This window comes from Suncus etruscus, chromosome 3, assembly GCF_024139225.1.
Source record: "Suncus etruscus isolate mSunEtr1 chromosome 3, mSunEtr1.pri.cur, whole genome shotgun sequence".
Lineage (NCBI taxonomy): Eukaryota > Metazoa > Chordata > Mammalia > Eulipotyphla > Soricidae > Suncus > Suncus etruscus.
In genome coordinates, this window is record NC_064850.1 from 134,192,165 (window position 1) to 134,208,328 (window position 16,164).

Consider the following 16,164-nt stretch of genomic DNA (forward strand, 5'->3'; position numbering starts at 1 on the left):
AGTTTCTGTTGTGAAGAAAGGGCAAGGATTTCATAGTGAAAGAGAAGGAACTTGCAATTATGAAAATTTCTACTGTTACATGTATACCCTCACATATCAACCTGGGGTTAGACTATAAAAAGTAATCTGGGGCTGGCATGATAATACAATGGGTAGGGCGCTTGCCTTGTATGTATCCCACCCAGGTTTGATCCCAGCATCCCATATGGTCCCCAGAGCTCCACCTAGAGTAATCCTGAGTACAGAGATATAATTAACTCCCAAGAACAGCCAGATGTAGCATTAAAAAACAAAATCTGAATTGAAACAAGTTTCAAATTCCAGTCCTCTGTGTCTGCTAATAACTATGGAATTGGTATTTTGTTAAATACACTCTCACTTTTTTTCAGTTCAGAAACTACAGTTATATTTTAATACTCAAATCCCAAGAGTATTTTTAATTTTATTTTATTGAAACCATTGTGATCTATGAAGTCTTTCATAATTAAATTTCAGATATACAGTGAATTAGAATCATTCCCACCACAGTGTCAACCTCACTCCACCAATGATCTCAGATTACATCCAACTACCACCACCCTTGCCCATTGACCTGTCAGTATAACAGGCCCACTTAAGTTTAGATTGTTAAAGTTTAGGCCTCTTGATTCCATTGTTGATGACTTTGGCTTGGATATTTTGTTCTATCATTTTTTTCTCGACCAGTGCACCTGAGACCACTTGGCCCTAGGCCCCTATCCTTTTTCCCTTTTTTAATTTTATAAAAAAAAAAAAGTGCAGAAATCTGAGGTAAAACATAGTAATCCATGTCCCAAGGTCTATGAAAAAGGCAGGAGCCCCCTATTTAAAAGATTAAAAAGAAAAAAAAAACATTAAAAAAGAAGAAAAGGCGGTGTTGCAAGGTTGTTGTTGTTGTTGTTGTTGTTGTTTTTTCTGCATAGGTGCAGCAAAAGTTGGGGGAAATAGAAAAGAAAAACCTTTAGTCTAAAAACAGGGAGACCTTATCCATGAAGCATCCTGCAATAAGACCAACAACAGGCTCTCGGCATACTACGTTGTCTAACCTCAAAGTCTTTCTTTGTGGTCCCAGTAAAAGTTCTTCTCAATCACGGTTATTGCAGTCAGGTTTCTGTAATTAGAAATCTTGGTTTTTGCAGATCCTATGTCAAAGTCAGAGTATTACAAAGCGTCTTCTGGTTTCATTTCACCATTAGGTGGTGAGGCAGGGAACCCAATCTGGAAGCACATTGTTGCTGTTTTCAAGTCATTAGGGTGTCATATGAACATACCCTGGGCAAATTCATACTAGGACAACATTAGTGACTTCTCTGGTAGAAGTTTGATTCCTAGTGCTGGTTCAGAAAGCCATGCCAGTTCCAAAGATGGGATCCAAGGTTCAGGGGTGAATGGCCATCAGATCTCAAGAATTAAAGGAGATGTTGATCATGTTCAGAGATAAGAAATACAACTTAAACTCTAAATTTTCTCTTACTTTTAGGAAGCCAGGCAACTAAAAATGGATTAATTTGACAGCACAGAGTAAGAAAAATACTAGCAACAAGAAAAGGCCATTTTTCCTATAGAGACTCATTTCATTCTATATACCATTTCCCTGGGATATCTGCCAATTTTTAGCAGGAAGAGTAATGTTATCCATTTTTTTTTTAATTTTACTCTTGAGTATTATGGAGATAAACAGCTTTTAAATGACAGAGAAATAACTTTCTTTCATGGCAGTCGTTTAAGAGAGGTTAAAAGAATTCAAATGCAGATATGTTGATATGATGAAATTGAGCCATGAATGCAAAATTTGAATTTTTCTTGGTGCCTAGAAATCATACTCTTTGCATCCTCACTTATGGGAGAGCTGTGTCCATGTACACAAGGGAAGAAACTATATGTGGATAATGATGGATTTACTTACAGTCCTCAGAAGTTTTCCAGTCACACAATTCCAAAGAGGAAAATAAGTTTCCATTATGTTTTGTTGCAGGACCCATGCAGGAGACCATCTATGATTTCTGGAGGATGGTTTGGCATGAAAACACGGCGAGCATAATCATGGTGACCAATCTCGTGGAAGTGGGGAGGGTAAGTTGCTTTCCACTAACTTGGCGATTTGTTCCTTGCTTAGTTGATGGTAGAAAGTCAGCAATATCAAGGGTTTCAACTATTATGTGTGCTTTATACAACATTATCTACTAGCATTCCTCCTATAACTTATTACCCTTGCTTATAAATTATCAGTAAATATAAACTGAATGGTTTTCATTTGTTGCGATAGCAACAGACAGAAAATGCACTTGAGATTTAAAAGAAGTTGCTATCTGGATATATTGAGCACACAAAAAATGCCTCTAAAGCATGAATGCTGGTCTTTGGATATCAAAACTCAATGTATATCACATTTGACAGGACTAAACTCCCTAATTCAAGAAATTGACTCTAAAAATGGTGTGCAGCACTGGATTCATCCTTGATGATAATACCAGCATCTTCTCTTGCTTTTGGATTTTTCCTTTTCCCTAACTTTTATACTGAAAATCATAATTTTTTCTCATGGTATAGTATTACTGGATATACATTAACCGTGTGAGCACAATTTTTACTTACTCAGGAAATTAGGTTGTTATAATCTTAGTAGTGATATGCTATAGAATTATTTCCAATGTGAAATTTTAGAATGAGAATATGTACAGATTCTTCCAACTTAATAGAAGAATCCCTTACTTCATAGAGAAAGTGAAAATTTTGAGATTTATCCTCATCAAAGGCAGCCTAGAATTGAAATATTGTGACAGAAACCATGAAGATATGTCTCACAATGTTCTCAATCAGTCTTTGAAGAGAAGGAAATCATATCTACCATTACTTGGATGAGCCTGACCTACTATCCTGAATGAAATAAGTAGATTACAGAAAGCAAATACTGCATTCAATTAAATGAATATATAACACTAAGTGTAATATTCATTTATCTCATAGAAGCAGAGGATGGAGGTTGGTGGGTTAGAAGGAGATGAACATAGGCAGCTGGGTATAAAGATGGTCAGTGGGTATGAAGATTCAGTTATGTTAGATGAATTGGGATTTGCTGAATTCACTGTGATATATAGGATTTTTCATTAAAATACTAATTGTGCACTTAATTTGTCTTAACATAACCAGTGAATAAATTTCTATTAAGTTCTTACCACTAAGATGATGGATGCTAATTAAATATATTATGGTAATCATTTCACAACATATGTCAAGTCATTTGCTATATATTTTGAAACTTATATAAAAATTATATTCTGAACTTCTATTTTAGCTCAGTAAAACTGGGGAAGAATAAAAATAATTTTGAACCTTTAGGTAAAAACATTAAAAGGCTAGATACATAGAAAATGACAACCCTGAAGAGGGAGAAGGAAATAAAAGAGAAAAATCTCTGGGCCAACACCAGGTTAATGACAGGTTGGTCATTAAGCAGAATGGTATTCTCTTAGGCTCTAGGTGAAAAAATGCTTCCATGTAATCATGGTCACAGTTAAATGTTAAATTAGTTAATTATGAAATAGTTACATTATTAACATAATTAATAATGGCTCATTCAATTACTATATGGCAAACTATAAGGATACATATGTGTATATATATATATTTGTATTTAGTATTGTTACAAAGAAGAAAAACAAAACTATAGATCTAAGCTATTTTAGGGGGAATGGTGGATGTATAGACATTAGTGGTAGATATAGTATTGGAACAACTGTATAAATAAAATTCTCATTAACAGTATTTTAAAGCATGGTAATTCAAAATAAAGGAGGAAAATGATAAAAGAAAAAATATTAAGCATTTAAATCAAGGAGTGAAGAACAGAGTACAAGAAAGTAAAGATGAAACTGTATTAAACAAAAATCAATAACTAATAATAAAATAATAAAATTATCCTAATTTTGTGAATAAAATTAATGAAATAGACAAACACTTGACAACCAAAAATAAAAAGAAATCCAAAATAACTAATATGAGTCAGTTGAGAAAGTTATTATCATAATGTAATACGAAAATAGAAAATTAATATATGAAGAACTAACAATAAATTGGAAAAAGAAGAAAATTTTTATAAAATTAGAAAAATAAGGCATTTTTCAAAATTGACATGTAAAGTATCATTGTCTAAATAATTATTTTAATAATAAACTGAGTTAAGACTGACCCTTTTAAAAGCACCAGACTCAATATATTTGCATTTATGTTCTATTCAATAGAAAAGGATTTTTGTACATATAAAATTATTTTAAGGAAAAAAGTTTTGCCAACTCCTCTGTTCTTTTTTTAAGAGACTCATGTAACTTTGATATTAAAACTAGAAAGGAACATAGGAAAAGGAAAAGCAGTAGCATCCAAAAAATTAGGAGGAAATTAAAATAGACCAGTAGTCAGAACAGAGAGCTCAGGCATTGAATGTAGACAGAGAATCATTTGATAAGTGAAAATTCTGAGACCTATAGTCATTTAAGCTTGACAGTTTTTTTAATTAATCATTTTTATTTTGACCAAAGTGGATTACAAATCTTTCACAGTATTTTAGGTACATAGTGACATTGAATCAGAGGCATTCCCACCACCAATGTTGTCCTCCCTCCAACCCTGCATCCCATATTCCATATCATATGCATCCCCTCCTTTGCGCCCCCCAGGATGCTAGTATAAGTGGTCTCTTCTGTGTCTAGCTTGTTGTAGATTGGGTATCGATTCTGTTGTCTTTGGCTTTGGATTTGGTGTTTAGATCTGATTATTTTTTATTCTACTCAATGTTCATATGACTGTTTGGTCCTGGTGCCCTCCATTATATCCCCCTCAATTTGTGAGGCAGAACAACAATTTGATTATCCATTATAACCCAAAGAGTCTCCTTTCTTATAGACCAAATCCTAACAAAAATTTCAAGAATTTTAGAAGAAAACAAGGGAGTAAATATGCATTGATTTTGTTTTTGTTTTGAAGAATAATTGAAAGGTATCAAAAACCCAACACATTACAGAAAAAATGTGAAAATTAGATCAAATGAATATGTAAAAATTTCAGGATAATAATAGATATGTGTAGCAGAAGGAAGATGCTCTGGCAGTTATGTAACTTGTAATAAACTCTCACAAAGTAATGTCTTACATATTTGAACCATAGAAACCATTTGTGGTGCTCAGCTTCCTCTGCTAGGCGCACAGGAGCTGGCAGAAGCTGGCCTAGCCCTGTGCTCCTGGGAAGAGGCCTTGAGCCTCGCCATCAGTCTCTACTTGAGAGGAATGAAACAGCACTAGGTCCCTAGAGTTCTTGTAAGTGAATTTCTGCATGTTCTGTCTGTGGTGTTGTTCTGCCCCATCCAGAGAACTCAATAAAGATAGGAATAACTCAGAAGTTCACAAATTTGTTTGACCTAATGACTCCTTTTCAAGAAGAAAAGTAACTCAGAATTTCCCTGAAAATCTGTCATCTCTAAGTAACTGTTAGAAATCAAAGGTTGCACCCAAACCTATGAAAGAACTCCCAAATGCACTAGTATACCCAGCACCCACTTTAGGAAACACTGGTATCATCCTTATTTTTTCATCAATACATCTGAGACACATAGTAGTATCTATGATCACTCTTTTTTTTTTACCATGTCCTTTTAACATTTTTTATTGACTATTAGGAAAAAAATAACCATGCAACTCAACCCAAAACCAAACTCCTTAAAAGAAAAAGATTGATCATAAGCATTCTGATCTCTCTTTCTAGACCTGGTGCCTCAGTAAGTGTCCATTAAAATCAATATAAGAGAATCTTTCCAGTTTCCTGTCTGAGAGCAATTAGCACATGTTAGGTTAAGGAAGAAATAGCTATGTAAACTCTTTCATCTGGATTTCTTCACTAAAAGGCGCATGCAATTCTGAATCATTCTTTCATTTAATTTATAGTTGGAGGTTGCCTAGTACATTTGATGGGGAAAGAGATTCTTATAGACTCTTCTCAGAGCACTTTGCAGTCACAGTGACCGTGAGCCTAGAATGCTATTTATCATCTCAAATTTTCAGTATTTGGAGCCAGGCTTACTTAAAAGAATACTAAAATATTTTTAAAATAAAAATACATCTGGTCTTTTAAAGATAGTGATATGCATCTACTTTTAATGAATTGATATTCTAATGTGTGTCATCTTTATACTCATGACATAAGAGCAACTGATTTTCCTATTTAAACCCTCTTATTCAAAGAAAGATGGGGGATAGCATAGTAAGTCTTTATCTGTAAAGTATGAGGAAGGAAGGAAAGAAGGAAGGAAGGAAGGAAGGAAGGAAGGAAGGAAGGAAGGAAGGAAGGAAGGAAGGAAGGAAGGAAGGAAGGAAGGGAGGGAGGGAGGGAGGGAGGGAGGAAGGGAGGAAGGGAGGGAGGAAGGAAGGGAGGAAGGAAGGAAGGAAGGAAGGAAGGAAGGAAGGAAGGAAGGAAGGAAGGAAGGAAGGAAGGAAGGAAGGGAGGGAGGGAGGGAGGGAGGAAGGAAGGAAGGAAGGAAGGAAGGAAGGAAGGAAGGAAGGAAGGAAGGAAGGAAGGAAGGAAGGAAGGAAGGGAGGAAGGGAGGGAGGGAGGGAGGGAGGGAGGAAGGGAGGGAGGGAGGAAGGGAGGAAGGAAGGGAGGAAGGAAGGAAGGAAGGAAGGAAGGAAGGAAGGAAGGAAGGAAGGAAGGAAGGAAGGAAGGAAGGAAGGAAGGAAGGAAGGAAGGAGAGAGGGAGGGAGGGTGGGAGGGAGGAAGGGAGATAGGGCCCAGGGAGGGAGGGAGGGAGGGAGGAAGGAAGGAAGGAAGGAAGGAAGGAAGGAAGGAAGGAAGGAAGGAAGGAAGGAAGGAAGGAAGGAAGGAAGGAAGGAAGGAAGGAGAGAGGGAGGGTGGGAGGGAGGAAGGGAGATAGGGCCCAGGGGCAAAGTGGTCTCAGGAACATTGAGTGGAGGAGGTTAGATCTAAATAACCAAGCCAAAGTCAAGGACAACAGAATTAAGAAACCCAAACTGTAACAAGCTAAACACAAAATGGGCCTGTTACACTAATAGTCCAGGGGGCTAGGGGTGGAAGTTTGAAATGCATGCAGGAAACAATGGTAGGAGGAGGTCAATAGTGACGGTAGGAATGGCCCTTATTCACTATCACTAAAAGCCTGAAATACAGCTGCGAAAGACTTGTGATTCACAATGGTCTCAATAAAAAAAAAAATTAGAAAAAGAAAGAGAGAGAGAGAGAGAGAGAGAGAGAGAGAGAGAGAGAGAGAGAGAGAGAGAGAGAGAGAGAGAGAGAGAGAGAGAGAGAGAGAGAGGAGTTGGAAGCCAAGTCTTTTGAACATGTCATAGTTTGCCAGGAGTCCAGCTTTATTTAAAGTTACAGGAGCTTGAAAAAACAAAAACGCCAGAGCAATTCCTTCCATCAGCAACAGATCCTTGGATTATTTGACAAGTAACCAAGTGTATTCTGGCTAACTATGTATGCACTTGAAGTAGGGAAGGTGAATAGCTTCCTGATTTGTCTGGTGGCGTAGTTAGTTATTTCAGGTTTGGTAATCTTATTCGAAAACAAAACAAAACAGAAACTCCTTCACATCTTTCCCGGCTTTGTGAGGCTGTGGTGAGCTGGGAAGAGACGGAACCTCCTGGCCTATGTCTTCAATTAGTAATGAATTTTGTGGCATCTGTCCCTGAAATGCCTGGCAGAATTTAGGGGATTTGACAGGAGGTCCCATTGCCTTGGGGAAAGGTGCTAGCTATGTTCCAGGCAGTTCTCCACTGTTAATCCTGCATATTTATCCAGAGACAACGTCCCCATTTTTCTTGCTTATAAACAGCAGCAACAAACCACCCGAGAAATCAAAATGACACGGGTTTTAAAGGCAACAACTACCTTCTTAACATGTTTGCTGCACATGGTGTGTCCTTCATGAATTAAGCATGAATAAGGCGGGTTCCTGTTTGTTTACATAGAATTGCAACCTATTCATTAAGTCAAAACCTGCTTTCCCCCTGATTTTTGCCCTGGAGCTCTTTGCATTAAGCAGCTGTAATTGCCTGTGTTGGAGCCACTGGGAGGCAGGCCTGTAGACACACCTGCTGCTGAAGACACAGGCTGCACTTACCTCTAGGAGGGACCCCAATACATCAGCCAGGACCTGTCACTATATAAGACTTCTTGTCACCACTGTGCATCCCCTTTCAGCCCATGTGTTCTGAGGAGGAGACCCTTGTTGGTTTTCCTGGCATCTGCCTGCGGCTGCACACCTGGCATTTAAATTGCACTGGAATCTGTTGTGATTGTTCTCGCTCGTTAATGAACCCACCTGAGGGACATTTAGCTTTTTATCCAGTCGCCTGTTTCCCAGGCATTTCCATTTACACTGTTTGTGCAGAGATTCGGAAATACTCTTCTGTTGTTGTACTAATTCAGCTGCCAAAACTCTTAAAACCGAATCTGCGGGACTCCCAAAGGAAATTTTTGCACCGGTAATTTAAGCTAATGATTTCGAAACATATTTAGTAAGTTTTATGAAGACCTCATTAAAATGTGGCTGTTTATTAAACATCCAAATGAGGTCTCATAGTCATTTAGGAAAATTAATGTTGAGTTGCTGTAAATAGTTCTGATAACAGGTGATAAAGTGTTTTGGAGCTAAGAAAAATGGAGGGCAGAGATGTTAATCTCTGTCACTAAAGATGATGGGCAGGAACTGCCAAAATCCATGCTTTCGAGGTAGTTGTCTTCTCAAAATGGTTTACCTACATGTCGATATCCACATTTTTTACCATAAAAGAGATAGTTCAGCAGAAAAGGTGCTTGCCTTGTGCATAGTAGACCTAGGTTTGATCCTCAGCACCCCATATTGTCCCTCTGTGCATGCCAGGAGTGATCCCTGATCACAGAGCCATGAGTAAATTTTGAGAAAAGTCAGGTCTGGTCTAAAAATGAATAAATACAATAGAAAAGTGAAAATGAATGCTAGATGTCAAAATAAACATTCTAATTCACATGCAAGGTAAGTGTATTAAGATTTCCCTGTGCCTGACAATATTGCACAAGACTTCTGTTTTTTTTAAAAAAGCCAAATTTGGAATCAATGGAAGACGCAAGAGAAATGCAAGGTTGCCCCTCTTCAAAATGTAGAGCTGTTTTCTTCTAGAAAAAAATAACTTAGGGACCAGAGCCTTAGAGGCATAGCAGTAAGGCGTTTGCCTTGCACACAACCAACACAGGACAGATGATGGTTGGAATCCCGGCATCCCATATGATCCTCTGAGCCTGCCAAGGGTGATTTCTGAGCACAGAGCCAGGAGTAACCTCTGAGCGCCTCTGGGTGTGACCCAAAACCCAAAAAAATACAAAAAGAAAAAAAAAACAGGTTATTTTATAATATAATATAAAATACTACTACATTCAAGTTGTTCCAAAATGTCAGACTTATGCATAAAAAATTTTTGTTGTAGACATTGCTAAAATTTTTCTGACATACTTTCACTATTTCTCTTCATAGATCTTCAAATGCTATATTTCTAATGTTGATCTTTAATGTGCTATGCAATTATAGTCTTTACCTTTGACCTTTATACTTATTCAACAAATATTCCTCTCCATTTTGACCTACCATCAAACGCTTAAACTACTATATTAATGTGTTTAGCTAAAAGTCATCCAGAATTTTACCACAAAACTAGGTGACAAAAGTGGAAATTGGCACTGTGGCCTATAACAGTTCACTTTCGGAAAGTGTCACACTTCCGGTCATCTACTACAGCATGTAACCCAGGGAAAAGGCACTGACTAGTATTCTATTCCATTCTAATAGTATTCTAATACTATTCTAGTATTCTCAGAAGCAATATAGGGACCATCTGTGAATTCCTATTTTTGCTAGGATAGGTGACACCCTAGTTCTGTTGAATTTTTGAGATTTTTCTCTGCACAAAGATTTTAGTTCCCTTTATAAAAATGTTAGTAAATCAACCACAAAAGCCTCATTTGGTTTATTCAAAAGTTAACCCCAAAGTAGGCCCACTAGTCCCTTTTCGGCCCACTATAGCCAATATTTAATGCTGTACTTACCATATCCCTGGCACTAAAAAGATAAGGATATTTATGACTTACTTGTCTTCAAAGAATAAAAATATGGGCAACATAGAAACATAAATAAACAATGCATTATACTGCCTATGTTAGAATGATGATAGTTCTAGGGCATGGATTAATTCTGCCCAAGGGAATGGAGGATGATTTCATAAAGAAAAAAGAAAGGAGCTGAACTTTCAGCTTTAACTTTAAGAAGAGAAGTATTTGAAATGGCAACAGAGAAAGAAAAGACACATTAGAAAAACCACCAAGAAAGGGAACATAATAACACCACCAGGAAAGAGGTGTGCAACTATCTTAAGTCTGGTCCAGAATGGACAGTGAGTTTGTGGTAGAAGAATAAGCTTCTGGATGATGAACTGAAATGCTTTTCTAGGAGTAGACACAGGGAGAAGATGGAAGTAACAATAAGCTATTTGTTGTTCTGAAAGACATGAAGATGCTAGGTTATATGTTCTGATTAGTATTGTAGAAAGACAGCTTTGATGGCCACCAAAGAAAGCTTTATAATAATTGTAAAAGGGCATTCAGAAAAGGTTTATAAAAGAAAGATTGAGTAGTAGCTGTGAACTTTTGTGGAACAGGAGCACTGGGAAGATATTTCTGGAGGAGTGACAATGTGGATATTATTTGAGGGTATGGGTAAGGAAGAAGGGGATCTGAAATATCAACCATGATGGTTTTTACCAGGTGATTTGATGTGACATAAAGACTCTGAACCACCATCATTATCAGCTTCCCCTACCTAACAAAATCAGGTTTAAGAGAAGTTTTAAGAAAATCAGATTTGTGCCAGAGACTAGTACAGCAGGTAAGGCATGGGCCTTGCATGCAGCTGACCTATATTTGATCTTCAGCAATCCATCTATCCCCTCACCAGGAATGATTCCTGAGTTAGGAGATCCAGGAGTAAACTCTGGTCACATCTAGTTGTAGCCCCAAAAGGAAAAAAATGTAGAAAAAACTTAGGATTAATGATTCAATTTGCACTTGTTAAGTGCACTAAAGACCACTAAATCAGTGGTCCTCAAACATTTTAAACTCAGACTGTTGGAGGGCCTGATGATAGTAAAAATAAAAACTATGAGCAAATTCCTATGCACACTGCATATATCTTATTTTGAAGTGAAGAAACAAAATGGGAACAAATACAGTATGTGGCCTGCAAGCCATACTTTGAGGACCACTGCACTTAATGAACTGAACAGTAATATAGGGTTCCCCCAAAAGCCCAGTAGGGTGATGTGAACTGAAGATATAAGAAAAAAATTTAAAAAATGCATCTTCCTTCATTCCCTCTAGGAAACTTTGGGCTAAACTGGGGAATAGCAAGGTACAAAGATGTGGCATGGTTTCAGACATAGAAAGGCAGGCAGATGAAAAGTACAAGTAGTCCTCCTTTATCCATGATTTCAACTGTGGTCCTAAAGTACTATATACATTTAAATATGTTGAGAAACAACATACATACTACTTCTATTACAGTATATTTTATATAGGTCTTGCGTTTTGTTATGAGAAAATATAATACATTTAATAAAATAATTTACACAGGATTTGGTACATTCAATGTTTCAGGCATCTGTTATGGTTTTGAGGGTAGTGGCCATATAGCTAAGGGATGAATTGCCATAGCAGCAGGATTGCATCAGAGGAAACAAACAGAGAACTAAATAAAGGTAGGGAGGGAGATTTGAGAGTCATTTGGAGAGAAACCAAAGAGAAAAGAGAATGAGCTAAGACAGAACATGGAGAGGAAGATCCTCCATAATTATAGGATACATATGAAAATAAGAGCTTGGAATGGAACCTGAAAAAGAGAAACATCCAAAATAAGGCAATAGCCTAGAGGCTTCCGAATCATGAAAAGCAGAAGATAGATTTTCACCAAGGAAATGAGCAGAAGGTCCAAAGTTACAGAAAAGCCAGATATGTGACTAGGGTGAAATCTAAAAAATGTTCCAGCACTTCTTCTCTGCCAGGCTAAATGATTCTCAAATCTCCTTTATCTCAATTATTGCACCTACCTCACCAGCGACAACTTTTATAAATTCCTATTTTCAGATGAAGAGTTCAGTTTGTCTCAATGAAGTGAAATAATCTGGTCAAGGACATGGAACTAGAATTTCAAAGCCCATACTTATTTCAAAATTCCATAATACCTACCTAATAAACTTCTATACATCTCAGTTCCAGTGGTGAGACAAAACTGGGAACACAGTGGGGCTGGAATGATCAGCTCTGTTTGGTGTAGACAGTGCTTTTGCTCATTCTTGGAGCAGAGAATTTAAGTATAGAGATGGAACACTTTGAAGGGAAAGCAAAGTCAAAAGATTTACATTTGAGTGTGTTGGTATACACACAAAGTGACAAGATAAAAATGATCATAATTGTAAACTGAAACAAGGCAGAGAGTAATGTTACAAGAAATGGGGGAAGTGACAGAAAAAATGATGAAAGGAAGGATTCCTGCATCCTTGTGCTTGACATCAGTCAATTGACATTAGTCAATGTATAGACAGGGAGTTAAGGCTGAAGTGCTTACAAAGACTGGCACACATCACAAGGAACAAGAACTATCAGTGCTGTGGGGATATGGAGAGAAAGGAATTCTCATTCACTGTTGGTGGGAATGCCGGCTAGTCCAGACTTTATGGAAAACAACATGGAGATTCCTCAAAAAACTGAAAATCGAGCTCCCATATGATCTATCTATACCACTCCTAGGGATATACACTAGAAATACAAAAACATGATACAAAAATGCCTTCCTCACATATATATTTATTGCAGTGTTGTTTACAATAGCCAGAATTTGGAAACAAACACGATGCCCTTCAACAGGTGAATGGCTAAAGAAACTGTGGTACATATACACAATGGAATACTATGCAGCTATGGGGAGAGATGAAGTTATAAAATTTTTCTATATATGATGGACATGGAAACTATTACGCTGAGTGAAATAAGTCAGAGGGAGAGAGATAGACACAGAACAGTCTTAGGTATCTGGATTTCAAGAAAAATAAGATATTATTGTAATAATGTCTAGCGATAATGAGGGCCAGAAGGACTGCCTCACGATATGAAGCTCACCACAAAGAGTGGTGAATGCAGTTAGAGAAATAACTACACAAACAACTATAATGACAGTGTTAATGAGTGAGAGAAGTAGAATATCTGTTTCAAATACAGGCAGGGGTTGGGGGAGAAGGGAATTGGAGGGCATTGGTGGTGGGAATGTTGCACTAGTGAAGGGAGGAGTATTCTTTTTATGACTGAAACCAACTACAATCATCTTTGTAATCGTGTTGCTTAAATAAAAATATTATTTAAAAAGAAAAAATGGCTGAAGGGCTTTAACAATAAATGCTTCCCAGAAGAAATGGTGCTTTGATTGGATGTGGAGGCATAACCAGGATATAATCAGCAAAGAAAGTAGGAGCAGGTGTCCAAAGTATAAGTAACCACAGGTCTTCTATGGGAAATTGTAAGTATGTCTATGAACATGGAGGAAGAGCAGCATGGAGAAAATTGAGACTTTCTCTGAGAATTAGAAATTCATAGGAGCCATTTGTCTTGCGACCAGCAGACCCTGGGGTTCTGAGTGGGTGAGTGATATGAAGAGAGGGTTATAGTTGGTGTACTGCAGGGCAAAGTAAGTGGGCAAGATAGGTAAAAAAAAAAAGTATAACAATCATCACTGAGGAATTGTAATTATTAATAAGGACACAGAAACCCTTTGCCTGAACATTTTCATAGAAATGCCCATAGAGTTCTTTGTATAAAATAGAAATCAATTCTTTTTGGTAATATCAGCCAAAGAGAAAATTTATTGAAGGATATGAAAATCTCAAAATGTTGATGTGAAGAAGGGTTATCAATAGACAGGAACAAAGGCCCCAACTCTAGAAAGTCAGTGAGCAGAGGGACTTCCCTGCTAATCTGATCAAGACAATACATTGCCAAAGTCCCAGAATTAGTACAGTGGGTAGGGAGTTTGCCTTGCACATAGCTGACCTGAGTTCAGTCCCTGGCATCCCATATGGTCCCCTTAACCCACAAGAAGTGAACAATGAGCACAGTGCTAGAGGTAAGCCCTGAGCACCACTGGGTGTGGCCCACCCACCCCCAAAAGAGATTCAGACAAGGACAGAGGAGCTAGCTTCCCCAGTCTGGTTTAGGTACTCATCCTTAGCTATCCAGGACCCAAACTGACAAGCCACCCTTTAGGAAAGAAATTACTCTCTGAAAGAAAGTCTGGAATCTATTCAGTGGAAGAATGGATGTGAGGAATGGAATAACATGTACTCAGTATAAATGAGGAACCTGAAGGAAGTCTGCAGCAGAGACTAGAATTGGGAATTAGGACCTGGACACAACTGAAATGTGTCAGAAGCTTGGCAGAAAGGGGAAGGAAGAGACATTGGACCACAGAAGAGTTTTTTTAAATCTAAGGTAGAAACACTTTTAAAAGCTTGTGTGTTAATGAAAAACAGCAGAGAGGAAGAGATTGAAACAGCAAGGGGTGAATTGAAGGAGCAATGAGCTCAGGAGGCAGACAGGAGGTTATACTAAGTTTATGGCTTTGGTTTAGCCCTACAAAGGACACCTTTTCCTCTAAGCCTTAAGACCCAAACATAAATTTGGAACAGTGCTTTCTCCTGGTAGTCCAGGCTTGTCCAGTGAATATGGAACAGGGGTGTAACCTTAAAGACTGGAGAAAGCTCTTTTAGAGAGGCATCAAGAACAAGGTAGAGTTGAGCTGATATGCTCCTCTCTCAAAGAGAGTAGGAGGGCAGGACTCTAGAAAGAAAAAGGACAAGAGTTGTTGACAGCTAGTAACTGCTGTCCTTTTGGAATTCATTCAAGTGAACAGGAATCCATGGCCAGAGCCATGTGGGAATTCCTAATTGACCTCTAAACTACCCAGTTATTGGAGCTTAAGCCCATGTGGTGTTTTTGTTTTTGTTTTTGTTTTTTTGTGGGTGGTGAGGGGTTTGGGGTTTTTTGTTTGGTTTTTGGTTTTTTGGTTTGGGGTGAAGCAGTGCTCTGGGCTTACTCCAGACTGTGTGCTCAGGAATCATTGCAGATAAGGCTGAAAGGACCATATGGGATTCCAGGGAATGAACCCTGGTCAGCAAACACCCTACTTATCTTATTAGAAGAAATAGTTTGAGGCCAGTTTTCTTGCCTTCAATATCCATCTGAATAACAAGGCAGAGCTGTCTCCATCTGCATGGTCTCCAGGCCCTCCAGACACTGAAACATTAGGAGAAGAGAACCATCTGGATTTTCAGAAGGGAGTGATAAAGTCACACAGCACCTCTATGACTTCCTAAGGAAAGAGCCAGCTCCTATCACATGAAATTTGTAGACTATCAACAGTAGTATAAATAGTGCATTGTGGTCAGGTGCTGAGCAAATGAATTCTACCAGTTATTTATATTTAATTTATGCAGACCATGAAAGATGCTTAGTCTACAATTTATAGACATTTGGAAAATGATCCAGTGTAACTACAGAACTTGTGAACTATAATTTTAAGGGTATATTCTTTTCAAAATATCTCAGATATAACAGTCCACTGGTCTGTCATCTAGTATAATCCAGCAGTCTTGTGTTTCCATTGTATTTCTGTTCATTTAATCAATGAGAAATAGAATCACATTCGTGTCCAGCATGCAGCAGGAAGATCTCTTGGGAAGAATAGGTCTCCTTTCTTTCCAGACCAGTTCTGTAGTCATATGATAAAAATATCTGCACACACCCATGGTAAGCATCTAAAAAGTGTGGGCTCATGGTGCAGACGCTTACTTAAATCCCCCCAAATCAATGTTGAACTATTTGTTGTTTAATGTCTCTCAATCCAATTTGGATAGCACGTCTATTTAATTGAAAGGTAAGCCACATAAACAAAAGTTAAAAACAGATGCAAATGTAAAACAAATTAATTAGAAAACACTTCATTGACTGTTAAATTGGGTGATGATTTTGAAACCCATGAAACAGAAATCAGAGTCTCAGAATTAAGCAGGG

General features: G+C 37.8%; 1 protein-coding gene across 1 annotated transcript in view; it reads left to right on the forward strand.

Annotated features, from left to right (window-relative positions):
- The window catches only part of PTPRM (protein tyrosine phosphatase receptor type M), an 829,551-nt gene that overhangs the window by 764,615 nt on the left and 48,772 nt on the right, over positions 1–16,164 (forward strand). The window contains exon 23 of the mRNA XM_049769948.1: positions 1,994–2,091. Coding sequence (XP_049625905.1) covers positions 1,994–2,091 — 98 coding nt within the window. The remainder of the gene's footprint in view (positions 1–1,993; positions 2,092–16,164) is intronic.